The following is a 16,703-nucleotide window of genomic DNA, read 5'->3' on the forward strand; positions in this document are numbered from 1 at the left end:
TACAAATAGTATTATCTGTTTTTATTTTTTAAACAGTAGTGTACTTATATAAGTAAATTTGTTTATTTCTTAATTTATTTGTTTTTCATCATTATTTTTATTTGAATATTTACCTATGGAGGTTTTGAAAAGTTTTTAATTTATCCCCGCAAATTTTGCGGTATCAAGGAAGAAAAAAAAAAAAGAAAAAACGGAATGAACAACCGGTAGCAATAAAAGGTTTTTGAAGGTCGCGGAAAGAAAGACTTAACTGTTTCTCCCCGCTACTGGATCTTATATAAACTTCTTGATCTGGTAATTAAACTTGAACTCGCTCGCCATGCAAAGTGTCCTTATGGAAAAGTAACTAATTGATGTCAAGGAATATTTACACAACAAACAGAAATGACCACATTTCTCCTTCTCTCTCTTATTTGCGTGAAATAGAAAATAGTTGCACGTTAAATTTTGTTTTGTTTTGAAAGTTTCTTGTTTAAATAAAAATCAAATCGAATGAATGAATGGCGCTCTCCTCATTAAAATATTGTACATTAATTTTAAATTCATACTTTGCATTATTTACATTATTATTTACATAACTTTACATCATTTACATTACTTCACGTTATTTACATTTTTTACATTATATTCTCTCTCTCCTCTCTCTCTCTTATTTGCGTAAAATAGAAAATAGTTGCAGAGGCGAACACTTAAATTTAATTTGCGTTAAATTTTGTTTTGTTTTGAAATTTCTTGTTTAAATAAATTTCAAATAGAATGAATGAATTGAGCTCTCCTCATTAAAATATTGTGCATTAATTTTTAATTCATATTTTATATTATTATGTTACGTTATTTAATGATAATTAGAAGAAACAAAATATGTTTATCAAATTTGTTCCGTTTTGTTTCGTTTCAAAACAATTTATTAAGTTTTAAAAAGTAGAAAATTAAATACTTAAGAAAGTATGAGAAGATTGCGAATTTAAATGAAAGATGAGCAAACTCTATTATTTATGATAGTTTAACTAGACTGTAAAAAAATGCGGATCAAATTTCTTTAAAATGTAACAGCACTTAGGATGCCGGTACTTTATACAGTAAAATCCATTTTTAATGTAAATTTTTACGTAACAAAGAATCTAATATGCCATAGTTTTTACAATAGTGTTGACTGTAAAATCACTATAATTAAATAAATATTATTGTAAAAGTTACGGTATGAAAATTTACGGTAAGAATAAATTTTACATTGTAATGGATTTTACCAGAATGCCAGTACTTTTTGCCGCACATTAATCCGAAACTTTTCACAGTGAAGATTAATAAAAATAATTTATATTACATAAAAGTACACATTTGAAACTTATTTTTGAAATAAAAAATAATTGATTTAAATTATATATGTATATCAAATTTATTTTTTAAACATACTATACTTAATTTGAGTCATACACTTAAAATTTTTGAAATATACTGTAATTATTTCAAATTATATTTTTCAAGCTTATATACAATATTTTTTTTTGAATTATATACTTCAAACTTGATTTTCAAATAGATTATTATAACAATGGATGATGTATAAAAAACTAAATACAGTCGGACATGGATAATTTAATTCGGACATGGATAATTCGAAGTACTGGATAATTCGAACAAGTGTTAATTCCCCTAGAACTTCCTACTGATACGAATGTTAAAAATACATCTATAATTTGAATCTTTCCTATATAATAAAATATATCTATAATTTGAATGTTTTGTTGATTTATTCAAAATTCGATGTAATAAAAATCGAAAATTTCTTAATTCATTAAAAAGTTTTTTCCTCCAATTTTTTAGAAGTTACAAATGAAGAATTGATAAACTGAAAATAGAATGAGATGGATTAAGAAACTGACCTAAGAAAATAATGACATTAAATGGGAAGGATTGTGAATGGCGCTCACTGTGCATGTAAATTGTGTGCTTGTGAATTTTCAATTTATAATGATATTTAATATAAAAATACCAGATGTGTGTCATCATAAAAATTTAAGAAGAGTTTAAGGTAAGTTCCTCTTTTGTTAAAAATTTTCGTTAATCTGATTCTAAGATTAATGGTTTGTAGATATTTTTTTTAATCAATAAGTATTTTCGATTTTAATTTTAGTTAATTAAATTTTTTTCCCTATTTCTTTTAAATAGAATTGAAAAGAGTCTAGCGTATTGCAAAAAATGCATATATTTAAGTTAAAATTTTATTCAAAATTTTTCTCGAGGAATACCATTTGAGAATCTCTGGTCTATAGAATGCTTAGTCATGGAATAGAATGTCTGGCCTTTTTAACTTGAAATCATGAAAATTATTATGTACTTTGCCCAACCGGTATATAGGATGCCTCTGGGTTTCTCATTAAAAAAGAAACAAATAAATTTTTTACTTGCTCAAATATGTCCCAATGGAGAGTAAAATAATTAGTTTTTGATACATCAAACTAAATAAAATCTCAAAACGCATTTTTATTTTTTTATTCAGATCTCACTCACCTGGTATTGCATTAAATTTTCCATCTTGCCCTGTTGTGATGACGGCAATATCACCGACTCTTTTGAAGATGAGTGTTCTACCCTTTTCACTGTCATCCCTGATTCGATCCACGGGTAGGCAAAATAGAGTAATGGGTAACATGCATGCACTGTAGGCCACAAGAATATAGCACACCCACTCCCACGAAAGTCCTGCATCATATCCATACTATGAAAGCAAAAAAAAAAAAATTTGTTTGATATTTAACAAATGAGCAAATTGATAATTAAAAACCTAACGAAATATTTGCTCAAAAGGTTTCATTTTTTCTTATTATATAGTATTTCTATAGTTTGCTTATGCAAAATTCTTTACAAGAAAATAATGTGTTTCTTTAGGTTGTCTTAAGGTTGGTGTGTGTAATTGCACCTGAGGCAGAAAATGTTTTTTTGCAGCGAAAATAGCCTCATCACTAAACCTTAATTTCAACCTCAATTCCACCTCTTACATAGCTCAGCAAAAATTTTAATTGAAATCGGATGTAATTATCCACACCTCAAATGTACTTATTTGCCCGAAGTGTAGCCTGTTCACCTGAAAAACAACCTCTTTAAGCTGTTTGCTCTAAGGTAAATTTCTATCAGCCACAAAACAACCTCAATTGTGAATAAATGAACTTCATACACCTTGATTATAAAACTCGGAGGGTTAATTTCTTAAGGTTGTTTTTGAAGGCAATTTCAAATGAACTTCTGAAATAAACCACAAAACATAAGGAAAAACATTTGTAAGGAATTTTTTTAATAGTAATTTACATTTACAAGCATAAATAAAAAAGCATTGAAATTTAAGATTAGTTTGTTTATATTCTTTTAACAGTTAACTTGAAAATCAAAGTGATAATAAAAGTAATTAGTTTCTTAAAAGCTATTTTTTTATTATTTATACACCCTATTATATTTATATTTATTATACTTATGTTTATTTATTTTATTATGGAAAATTAAGAATTTTTCGAAATAGCCCATGGTAAATTACATCAAGCAAAAAAAAACAATAAAAATAAAATAAGCGAGTAACTTCTGGATAACAAAGTTCATACCAGTGGCTACAATATAGAATGTAAATTTTTGAAATAATACAAACAAGAATGAAAATATGCATGTACGCTCTGAAAGTCGAATTTCAATAAACACTAATTTTCCGATGAAAGTCGACATTTACATAGCCGCTTCGGAGAATGTCAAAAATTCAGTCATTAGTCACTTGAAACTCGGTTTTTAATATCAACTGAAATTCTATAAATGTCACCTGATTCTAAGAATGCCCACATTGTCATTTTATTCAATGTCAAAAATCTAGTCATTAATATCATTCTACGAAGTTACGAAAATATAAATTTTTCTTGTGAACATCAGTATTCACATTTACTGAATATCTGAAACTCAATTATTATTCAGTAGAACTTTAATTAATATCATCTTCCAAAAATCATCAGCAAATTTAAATATCTTAAGGGAATGTCGCGATTTATATAGCCGCTTTGATGAATATCCAAAATTCAGCTATTAGTATCATCATCCAAAATTCAATAAATGTCTATTTTTGTGAATTAAAGGTATATTTTATAAGAAACATCGACATTCTAACTGTTTTGGTGACTATTCGAAATTCGGTCAATATCCAGTCGAAATTCAATAATTAATTTTAACAGCCGAAATTATTAATATCATCATCCAAAATTCAATAAATGTCTATTTTTCCGAATTTAATGTCCATTTTATAAGAAATATCGACATTTTAATTGTTTTGGTGACTATTCGAAATTCGGTCATTATCCAGTCGAAATTCAAGAATTAATTTTAACTGCCAAAATTCAGTACAAATCAATTTTTTGGAGAATGTCATTTGCATATTCACAATTACATATTCATTCTCTGTTAAGTAGAAGAAAAAACTAATTTTTTAAGAGTTTCTTTAAAAAGATTTGAAATACTTTTACTTTAAATTTCTAGGAGTCTTATAGATTGTAACATTTGTATAATAAACCAAGATTTTTATTTAAAATAAGGTCTTTTTATGCCATGTCTTTTTAAAAAATCGCATTTAAGCAATTAAAACTTTATTTCTCACCTTCATGAAAATAAATATGGATGCAGATGCAGTGAAGGCTCCACTGTAGAGAGTAATGACGGTAGATCTTCTGGTTGGAAAAAGGTTTGCTATCTGCCAAAAAAAAGAGCACAATGCAATAAATTACATTTAATGTTTCTTAAAAAAAAACAATGCATTTATAGCAATAAATTACATTTATTGTTTTGTAGCTGTAGTCCAGTATCGTAAATAATTTAAATAATATTAACTGGGATAATTACGCCATATTAAAAAGATTTAATATAGCCTATTACATGCGTGTTTTAATTGTAAAGAATTATTTGGACAAAAAAAATCATACTTGCTTGTATACTGTGCAAACTAATTGAGAAAAAGTAAAAGTATTGCTCTTTCAAAGCCGCTAGAGTATTGTTTAAATATTAAAAAAATCATAATCATACTTCGTAAAAACATCGCACTTGTGCAAACTAATTGAGAAGAAGTAAAAGTATTGCTCTTTCAAAGCCGCTAGAATATTGTTTAAATATGAAAAAAATCATAATCATACTTCGTAAAAACATCGTACTTGTTTATATACTGTGCAAAATAATTGAGAACAAACTAAGTAAAAGCATTGCTTTTTCAAAGTCGCTAGAGTTTTGTTTAAATATGACTTTTACGAGTATGTCATAAAATGTCGACAAATATTTTGCAAAATTAGTAAAAACATGCACTTAACGATCATTTGGCCATCACTTAGCCATCACACACATGCCAGTCAAATTGGGATTTTAACCAAACTGCAAGTGTTCAGCCTTATTGAAATGATCCCCTTTAGGCTTATTAAAAATGTATCATCCATTGCGCAAATACCACTATTTATTCAAAGCAGCTTCAAATAAATTTAGAGTATTAATTACAGAATTGTAAATAACTTTGTTAATTAAAATGTCATTGCAATAAATCTAAACGAATTCAGCTTGATTCAAGTTTTTGCACATTTCCTAATTAGTCTAAAAGCATATAAGCTAGCTGTAATAAGCCTACTAAAACACAAGTAGATTAGAGAATATTGAAAACTTTGCAAAGACTTCGGTAACATTTGCAAAGAGCTAAATCTTTCAAACAGTCTACGACTAATACATTAATAATTGCGGTATGTCTTCTGATAGTAGCAAATGAAGACCTGTTGACATTGACTCTAAGGATTGGTGTACGCATTACACATAATCCATTAAGGATTTTCTGAATATTCTTGATTTATGATTAGAGTCATATCGTCTAAAGACATCATTAACAAATGACTAACGGTTAAACTTGCAGTAAAATTTACTATGATGCACAATCCACAACATAAAATTGCAGCTGGATACTTAAAGTTTGATAGGAAAAAAAAGCAGGCAATCAATTTTTTTTAAAATTTCATTTTTAAAGGAATTTTTTAATTTACTTGTGTCTGTAAATTGACCATGCCACTGATTTCTAAAAGTCTAAGAAGAAAAAAAAACGATTTAACACTGAGCCAAACCATTACCGGGAAAGCGAGGTTGTTGTAGCCTTAAAGCTGGCTTGATTTGGATGTTGATGACGGGCAACTCTTACAACTTTATTTTAAAAATGGTAAATATGATTGAGATCTGTGGATAGTGGGGACCAACTCAACAAAGTGAAGCCTTACTAATCTTCCTCAAATGAGTCATTCACAATGCCAAAAGTTTGACAGACGCATTATCCAACTAAAAGTACCTCCTTGGGATAAACCCACGAAATTTCCAAAGGGCGGAGCTCAAAATAAAAAAATAAAAAAAAGCACCATGTATAACTTTTGATCCAATAATCATATTTTCGCGTACTAGGACATAATCTTAACAAGTCGGAGATCTATCCTATGAGTTGAACCGGGTTCAAATCCCAGCGTTGGCTGGTCGATAGGAATTCCGCATCCGGCTTGCACCGACCTCAGTGCTGACATGAAATATCCTTAGTGGTAGACGGATCATGGGTCCCTTGTCGTCAGGCTAACCGTGGGAGGTTTTCGCGATCTTAATTTCCATGTAACGCAAATGCGGGTTAGTTTCATCAAAAAGTCCTCCACGAAGGCAAATGTCTCCCAATACTCAATCCAGGAGTTCGTTTGTTTTCAGGATAGGGTTCAAAATTACATGGCTACGTAGTTGAACATTAGCAGTCGTAAACCCATAAAATTGGGTCGGCTGTTCAACGACGGTTATAAAATGAAATGTGAATACCAAGCTACTAATCAGGATCTTTTTGCATCAATACCAAGGAGTGTTAAGGATTCATTTTAGTAATAAAAAAAGGCTACTAAACGAAAAATTGTATCTGTGATTATAACATATGATCAAAGTTATAAAAAGTGAAATGCACGAATTAAATATTTTAATAGCTTTGTTTACAGCTAAGAATAAACGAAATAATCGAAAATAATAAAAAGAATTATTAATAATAGTGCTTTATATTTTAAAAACCAGGAATAATTAATATTTGTTATATATGTGAATGAATTGTCTTATATTTTTTGATTTTTAAATATATGTAATAGATTTTTAATAATTTTGCTTACAGTTAAGAATTAAAAGGATTGAAGCTTCCCCAAAAGCGTAATTTTAAAAAAAATGCTCTACTTTTCAAATACCATGAATCTACAATACTTTCTGCTCAATGTGTCGAATAATCTTTTTATTTCCAATTTTTATCCATACGCTGCAAATTTTTATTAATTTTACATTTGCACTTAAGAATAATAATAAATGCATATATTGTACTTTTAAGAATAAGCAAAATAAACAAATATTTATGGGAATGCTTCACGTTTTAAAAATAATGAATCATCGATATTTTCTTCTATATCAGCAAAAAGATTTTCCGCTGTGTTCGATTGTTTTCTTCCTTTTCCTAACTTAATAAAAATCGTCTGCACTCAAGCGAATAGGACACTCACCTTTCAAACGAAAACTTTTTGTCATGGTTTTGAAAGATAAATAATTATTAGCGAAGAATTTGACGATCGTTGAGCTGGTCGAATTTTTTTAAGAAAAAAAAACAAACAATTTTCTCTCTTGTTCTAACTTTAGAACGAATGTTTAAACAGATTCGAGACTAATTGAAAAATATCTGAAGTGAATTCGTTCCACTGGAGTGCAAAGCAGTGTCACGGTCGGCTTTATCTTTAATGCCGACAAAATTGATATTAAGCAATAAGAAATCTTCCAAACTTTGTAACCAGGTCCTTGAATTTCAAACATATCATCGAATTGGTAAAGGGAGCAAAAATGTAAATTTATGAGTGGAAGATTAATGGGTTTTAAACTGGCTTTATGTTTAAAAACGTTACACACATCTAAAATCTAACGCTTTGTAATTTTGTAACCGACTTTGAACAGCAGACCTATTTCTGAGTTTACAACTAACAATATTCTACTCCGTTTCCAACCCAGAAGACAAGGGATCTCCTGGATCAAACAATGGGATATACTACTAGCCCTTGTGGAGGATTATTTAATAGAACAAACCTGCATCTGTGTAACAGGGAAAGGAAAACCCTTTCATGGTTAGTCTGACGGCAAAAGTATTCTGACCCATGATCGTCTACCACCGAGGATATTTTTACGTTAGCACTGTGATCGGTGCGAGCTGGGTTCGGATTTCGTATCAACCGGTCACCACTGGGAAGCGAACCTAGTTCATCTCATTGAGAGGCGAACGTACTCCTCTTGAGCCACTGCTGCTCAAAACTGCAAGTTTTGTTTCTATCTATATAACCGTCGTTGAACATCAGACCCAAATTTGAGTTTATGGCTACCAATGTTCAACTCCGCAGCCTTGTAATTTTGAACCCAATCCAGAAGACAAGAGAACTCCTGGATCAGTTCCCCGGAGATATTGGTTTGTAATTGGAACTTGGAGAACTTTGTGACCCCGGCAGATTTTACGCGTACCAGTCACCATTTAATACACAGGGATTCTTCGGGCGGCTTTATTTGAATCCCGTTCTCTCAAACATGTGTCCCGCGTCTTAACAACCATGCTATCCGGGCCTTGATTTGAACGTTTTATATCTTATATCCATCGTTGAACAACTGACCCAATACAAAATATCAGTGATAACAGATAAAAAACATCACACTGTTTTATTTGTGATATGGCGTCGTATTTCTTCCAGTCAGTAAAATTTGATCCCCTCTTTCCCAAGATTTGTCAAAAAAATGGGGGGGTTTTTTTCTAAAAATTCTTAAATAATAAAGATTTTCTATATGAATATATTTTACTGTAAAGTCTAGTAAATTCTTAGTTTTACCCAGTAAAACTTAGGACTTACCAAAGTGACTCAGTAATTCTTGAGTATAATCGTAAAAGCTCGGTAAAAGGCAAAAATGAAATCATATCAAAATATAGTTCTAGCATTTACCTAAGGCTCCTATACAATCAAAGATGACCTATCAAGCAATATTGGAGCAAACAAGTTCCCAAGTTAACGTTATGTTAGTATCAGTTATGTAATGTGCTTATGTTAGCTCGTTGCTCCAAAAATAAATGATAAGTTGGCCTGTCTAATTCAGGAGCTCTACATTTACCAAGTCACTTTGGTAAAAGCTAGATTTTACAGGGAAAACGTAGGATTTACCATACTTATGTTTTTTTTTACAGTAACAACTGTAAAAAGATTAAATCTGATAAATTATAGAATTTACCGGTATAACTTACGATTTACCACAATGACTTGATAAGACAGTTTGCAAAACATTCGGGATTTTATTATAACATGTAAAAAAAGATGAGTGATGTATAAATCTTACTTGCATATTGGCTAGTCGAAGCGGTACACCAGCCAAGCACATTAACGTAAGGGCAGGAAATATCAGGTAAGATGTTTCTGAAAAATTGTAATACATTTTTAAAGCAGGCAGTTAAAAATTAAAAAGTATAGCAAGATTTCATTAATTAAAATTGCATTAAACATTGAAACATACATTCCCAAGTCTAAATTTGTGATGGATTTCCATTGATGGACCAACATAATCATGATGATAACCATCAATAATTCTATTATGAACCATTATATTTTTGATGGTAACTAACATAAGTAACCATCACCCCAATGTAGGAATTCGGATTGATTTATGATGGTCCAGAATAAGAATAGCAACTTGTTTCGATGGTCTTTTCATGTTGGTCCATCAGAAGTTTCCATCACAGTTTCTTAGAAATCAAATGGTGGAACGATCATGAACAATCATTATACCAATGAAGGAATTCGGACAGATTTATGACTGCCACTATAAAAAAAATTTTTTTTTTGATGGTATATTCCTGAGAACCAACAACAATTCTCACTAAACCATCATGGAAGTATATATCATGGATTGTTGGTCCATGAAAATCAAACTTCTCTTGATGGTTAACCATCATAGTTTTAAAGTAGCGTTTTCCATCATGTAATGATGGAAGTTTATTGGAATTTCGAAACCATGAAAGCATAATGGAAAATGTTGGATGATGGTGACCATCAAATGATGTTGGACCATCATGAATCACACTGAAACCAACATAAACCATCAAAATGTTTTGATGGGACCATCAAGAATCACACTGAAACCAACATAAACCATCAAAATGTTTTGATGGGACCATCATGAATCACACTGAAACCAACATAAACAATCAAAATGTTTTGATGGGACCATCATGAATCACACTGAAACCAACACAAACCATCAAAATGTTTTGATGGGACCATCATGAATCACACTGAAACCAACACAAACCATCAAAATGTTTTGATGGGACCATCCAGAATTTTGACTTGGGTTTATATAGGTAATAAATAAAGGGAGAAAATTTAAATTAGCATATGAATTAAAACAAAATATGTCAAGATAATATTTTTTGAAGGATATATTTTATTTATTTTAAATATATAAAAGGTAAAGTTTCATTTGAAAAATATTAATTATAACATCTTTTAACATAACATTTCATCTATTTTAAATTTAATACCAGTAAACATAATGTTTAAAGTATGATTGCAAATTTTTACTTTTTACTATGCGAACTTATACTTTAAAATCTAATAAAAATTAAATTTTTTTTCAAATGTCCCTATTGCATGAAATGAATACAAAAACATTAACATAACTGATTTGAATATATAAAGTTTAATTAATTTTACGTAAATTCCCAGAAAGAAATAACTCATCACACACGAAGCGTAAAGTTTATTTAAGAAGATGCCAATAAAAATGGTCCCGCAGTGTACTGATCGTTAAGACACGGTTCCCAGCAGATCACCGAAGTCAAGCATCACTGGCTGCGGTCAGTGTGTGGGTGGGTGACCACTTGGATCCGTCTGCGTAGGGACCGAGGGTGTGCGGTATTGGTAAACTGTTCTATCGTAAAGTGCTCGACTTCACGTGCAGGTCATCGGGCTACTGAAGCGGAGGTGCAATCCCCTCTGCAGAGGATCAAAATTGTGATGGCATGTCTTCCTCAGAGGATCGTCCTCAGGGATGTTTCCCAGACCGTCGCCAATAGCCCATTGTGCAGCTCTAGTGCGACGTAAATGAACAGCAACAGCCAATAAAAATGTGCATAAAAATTAAAAAAATGTGCCTGCTAACTCAAATACTTTTTAGTCATGGAATGAATTTTACAACCACCATATTATTCATAAAATCTCGTAATTTTAACGGAAATCAAGGAAGTAAATAATGTGATTGTCTCACAAAATGCAATCACAAAAACTTACATGCTTTAAACAAGATGAATGCAATTCCTCTGATTAATACACTGAAAAATAAAGTATTATCAAAACTATCAAAATGTGGAAAATTTTACTGTGTTTCTGACTTTAAGGGAGCATCAGAAATCTCTGTAATTTTTACTGAATCGCATTGGTCAAAATTTTGGTAAAATTAACAATGAAATATGGTTTTAAAATAAGAGTTAAAATTTGGAAAATGAAAACTTAGTAAATTTGTCATGATACCTTACAGGTTGGTATAACAGCCATTTATTCCGTTAAATTTATTTATGAGTTTTGTATTTTTTACGAAATATGTGGTAGTAAAAACCATAATTCTAACCGATTCTAAACCGATTTTCCGGTAAACCGTTACCATATGAATGGTAAAATTGTCAAATGAATGTCAGAAATACCGTATATATTGGTTTTATTAACCAGAATTATGGGTGAGTTTTTTTCCTGAAATATCTTTACCATACAGTACAGAAAATTTATCAGAATTGTTTTCTCCCTGTTCAATGTAAACTTGTGTTTAAACTTAATTGCTTGTTCAAATCATGTTTATTTATCACGTAAGTTTTTTTAAATTCATGTCAATTTTTTTTAATTAAGTCAACTTTCTTATTTTAGTCTAAACTGTATAATTTACAAATCATTAATCATATTATTTATTTTACTAATCATAACAATCATACTTATCATAACAATCATAATTCTTTTTTACAGGATTCAATACTCATTCTAACTAGTTGCAGCTCGCACTGATAACAACTGATAAAACCATGACAATTATAATGATAAGTACTGCATTTTTAAGTATTATGGTGCTATATTTTAGCAAGTATAAATTTAAAGAAAAAAGATAATTTTTGATTACATAGGTTATAATTATGTTGCTTATAATATAAGATGTTACAATAAGTGGAGAATAATACAAGACTCATTTTCTCACAAAATCTTAGATTTCCAAAATTATATTGTAAAAGCACTACACTGAAAAACGAAGTTTGGTAAAAACTTCCCGAATATGGTAAAATTTACCGCGTCTCTGCCTCTTTGAGAAGACTAAAAAGCTTTGTAATCTTTGTCAAAGCGCTTTTGTAGCAGAAATCAAGGAAGATTGATTCATCATGAGTTTGGTAAAATTAATAATAAAATATTGTTTTTTAATATGTGATAAAATTTGATAATTTATCATGAGACCTTAGGGCATGACATGAAAACAATTTATTTGATTATATTTACTTCTGAGTTTTGTATTTTTTACTAAATGTATGGTAAAAAGAACTATAATTTTTTAAAACTAAATTACCGATGAGCCGTTACCACAGGAACGGATAAATGAGCGGAATGGATTACCAAACGAATACTTTAAATACTTTTTTCTTTAGGTATTATGGTTTTTAACCAGAAATCTTTTTACTATAGAGTATGGTAATTTTACCAGTATTTTTTTTACTCCAAACAGTCGGGAAATGGAATAAAAGTAATTAAGTTATGTAACAATATACTTAGAAACTTCTAAGAAATCTTGCCATATTTGAAACTTTTATTTCAATTTTAAAAAAGAAAATGATTTTAAATAAAAAAAAAACTCATTTAAAGCAGGACATTGAGAAAAAAGTTTCGGCAATGTAAAAATTTGTTTTCTATGTATTGTATTTAAAAAAAATATATGAATGTGTTAAAAATGCCATAAAACAACTGTCTAATTTTTTAAAATATATTTTAATGTGTTTTATCATAACATATTTTAAATATAAGCTGAGTACTTTTCGTTTTTGTGATAAACCCTGGTAAAGAACATAAATCAAACATTATGGCACGACGAAAGCAATACAGGATGAATAATAAGACAAAGTGAGCAAAATACAACCGATATATGATGATAAAATTTTGCACAATAATTATATAATAAGGTAACTCAATAGTTCAATGTTGTCATTTAGTGCTATTTATTTACAGAAATATTTTCTTCTAAAAGGCAGTGTATTAATTAAATCTTTTATACAATAACTACAATAAAAAACAAACATTTATCTCTGAATGGCTATAAATTACAAAAATGTAATGTTTTATAACTTTTTTAAACTTACCTTTCGTAGTTACTGATAGAAGAATAGTACCCAATGAAATAAGACCGCTATAATAAAATAAATGCATGTATTAAAACATTTTTAACACAATAAAAGCTCTGCAAAAAATGATGCAAAATTCGTTATTGTTAATTCAAAATTCATGATTGTTAAATTCATTAAACATTATCAGAATATGATTAAAATAAAATGCGACTTACAAATATGAAATTAACAAATTTGATGATGAGACGAAGAAAAAAGAAACATTGCTTAAAGTATCTTTTTTTTTCAATTCAGCATTCCTACAAGTCGGCTTTCAGAATAAATAAATAAATAAAAATAATACGAAGAAAAAAATGTCGTTTACAACCCTAGTATTTGCTGCCATTAGTAATAAAATTGCAATGTTTAAGGGACCATTCATATATTACGTAAGAATTTTTTTAGCAATTTTACTCCCTCCCCCCTCGTCAGCAAAAATAAGCAAATCACAAACCCCCTATGCTTATATAAGAAAGTAGCAACCCTTATTAGTTTTTGCTCTAACTTCGACTTCGATTGCGGCAATGAAATTCTAAAATTACTTCAAATGAAATATGTAAATTTTTATTAAATAAAATTGACGTAATAACTTTTGAGTAAAATATTATTTAGGAATCCCTTGTAATTTTGGAATATTATTTAGGAAACTCTTTGAAGAAATTCTCTCAATTTTTTTTCCAGATTCAACATTTACTCCAAATTTAAAATATTCCAACTTGCAATATTTTCATTATTTATTTGCTTGTTTTTATTTATTTATTAAATTGCATTTCTCTATTTATTGCTTTTTGGGAAAATAGGGAATATTAATGACATACTTAACGACTGCCCGCATTCTTCCTTATCCCTTGTCAGCAAAAATAAGCAAATCACAAAATTCCTTACTATGTAAAGCTCTTATTTAGTATTTAAACGGTCCCTAACTAATATTTCGGGCCTTCGCCTGATGTTATATAATTACAAGACTTTGGACTGTATGAAACAAAATGTATGAAACAAATAAGGAGATTTTGGACTATATAATACACTTGATTTTGGATTATAATGAAATTCAGAATTATATAAAGCACCAAATTTTGGAAAATACAGAAAATATGATTTTAGACTACATAAAATATGATTTTAGACTACATAAAATATCGAGGGATTGTTTGAGCAAAAAATATATTATTTAGAAAGGTTACATTTTCCTAATTCTTATAAAAATTAGGGTGGCTCAACTGGTTATCTTGGAATAAAATAATAAATCTCAAATTTAAGATAATAAAAAAATAATTTTAGACAATTATGAATCTATATATATATTTCTCTTACACGGCGATAAAAAAAAGCCTCATTACAACTCCCCGAATGGCAACGCTAGAAAATCGACCAATCATTGCGGCTAAGAATGTCACATGGTGAGGTGGCTCAACATATAGCGCTTTTAGAAACGGAAACTGAAATAACCAGAGTGTAAAATATTATGTGCTTATGCGCATCGTATTTTTTGTTAAATAATTTATTTATTATATATCAGTTTATAGATGGTAACGAGAAGAGTTTTGTGGTTGCTATGGTGACTATTTAGAATGTAAATTGTTATTGAGTGAGTGTGATATTTCTTTTTTGGAACTGCGAATTTTATTGTTTAGTTAATAAATCTTCCTTTTGTATTAAACGTGATAGTAGTTTCTTAAATTATTTGATTCGAAGTCCTTTGAGTTTTATTTGAGGTCAGTTTATTTTGTATTTTTTGACAAGAGAGAGCATTCTCACCAAATGTGATTTCTTCTGAAATTCAATGTTTTGTTTATACAGGTTTTTCCATTGCAATTCACTTATTTCAACTTTTAATAGACTTAATTATAGCCAAAATTTTAACCTTTTTAAAGAGATATCAGTTTTAGAAATTTTATCTTAAGATTTTATACTATAGCACATTACTAATAGGTTTAACGAATTACATGTCATTTATTTGAATTCAAATTTATTTTACTGACTTAGTATTAACTAAAAAGATGTAAATTTAAAAAAAAAAGTCGTTATATGGATTTGAATGATTGTTTTGAATTCTTAGAATTTTGTGAATTTGCAATGTATCTAAGTTAGTAGCGAGCGAAGCGAGCTTGGTTTGCGAAGCAAACCATATAAGATTGCGTAGCAATTTTCGGGGGTTGGCGAGCGTCAGCGAGCAGGGGGCGCAGCCCACTAGTTAATTATAAAACACTAGATATTGGACTATTGCAAGATTTTAGATTGTATAAAACATTAGAATTTGGGCCGTAATAGCGTTTTGGACAATATAAAATACCAGATTTCTAACTACAAAAAATAACAGAAATATTACCGTAAAGCATTATGGATCAAATTATGGTTAAGAATAGTACTGGCTCTATGATTGAGTATCTGTAAAATACATTTTACTATAAAAACTCTTTTCACCGTAAAATTTTACATCGCATTTTCCCCAGTAACATTTTTAATTACAGTAATTCATTAATTTTACAATTAATATTGCTGTAAAAATTACGATATATTTAACTTTTTGTGCCGTAATATTCTACGGTGAAAATAGATTTTACGGTAAAAAGTACCGTCACTCATGGTCCCAGTTCTTTTTTACGGTAGCTGTGATGGAAATGCTTAGGCGCAATATTGTTTATTTAAAAAGGCTCATTTTTTAAAAAAAAATTTAAAAAAGTGAATTGAAGTAGCAAATATAAAGTCCAAAGTTCCATTCATTGCTGATTTTTTAAAAACAATAGTATAAATATCAGAATTTTATAAAACGTATGTGAAATTAAAATATAAATTTGCTGAATAAAAATAATCTGAAAAGCATTAACTCTAGTACTTGTTTTTCATTTTTAATTAAATCTCTTAGTTTTTATCATTGTGAAAAAGAAAATAATATCGTTTGAATTAAAATTATTTCTAGTGATGTTATTCTTCCTCATCCCCGAAATCATTCATAACTTACATAAAATCCTCATACCTCTAAAAAATCCACTCCGCTGAAATTTTTATTCTCAAAATTACGTTAAAATAACCGGCAGCAATCTGCCTATCCAATTAACCGTAAAGTTTACCGTAAAGATAACTTTTTACATTTATGATTCTTAAACCTTTTACAACTGGCATGGTTAAAAAAAAACATGAATACAAATCTGCATTGTTTTTTAACCAATTACAACCAGCATGGTTTTGAAACAGTATAAAAGAAATTTCACTGGACGTTAGAGTTGCGCTTTTC

At 29.3% G+C, this 16,703-nt stretch overlaps 1 protein-coding gene across 1 annotated transcript in view; it reads right to left on the reverse strand.

Moving 5' to 3' along the window:
* LOC107444943 (equilibrative nucleobase transporter 1) overlaps positions 1–16,703 on the reverse strand; it is a 77,073-nt gene that overhangs the window by 12,469 nt on the left and 47,901 nt on the right. The window contains exons 3-6 of the mRNA XM_043045135.3: positions 13,445–13,491; positions 9,403–9,479; positions 4,625–4,717; positions 2,512–2,719 (exon numbers count right to left, since the gene is read on the reverse strand). Of these exons, the coding sequence (XP_042901069.1) occupies positions 2,512–2,719; positions 4,625–4,717; positions 9,403–9,479; positions 13,445–13,491 (425 nt within the window). The remainder of the gene's footprint in view (positions 1–2,511; positions 2,720–4,624; positions 4,718–9,402; positions 9,480–13,444; positions 13,492–16,703) is intronic.

The sequence above is a fragment of the Parasteatoda tepidariorum genome, chromosome 9 (assembly GCF_982258835.1).
Source record: "Parasteatoda tepidariorum strain Cologne lab strain chromosome 9, Ptep-v5.0, whole genome shotgun sequence".
NCBI classification, from domain to species: Eukaryota; Metazoa; Arthropoda; class Arachnida; order Araneae; family Theridiidae; genus Parasteatoda; species Parasteatoda tepidariorum.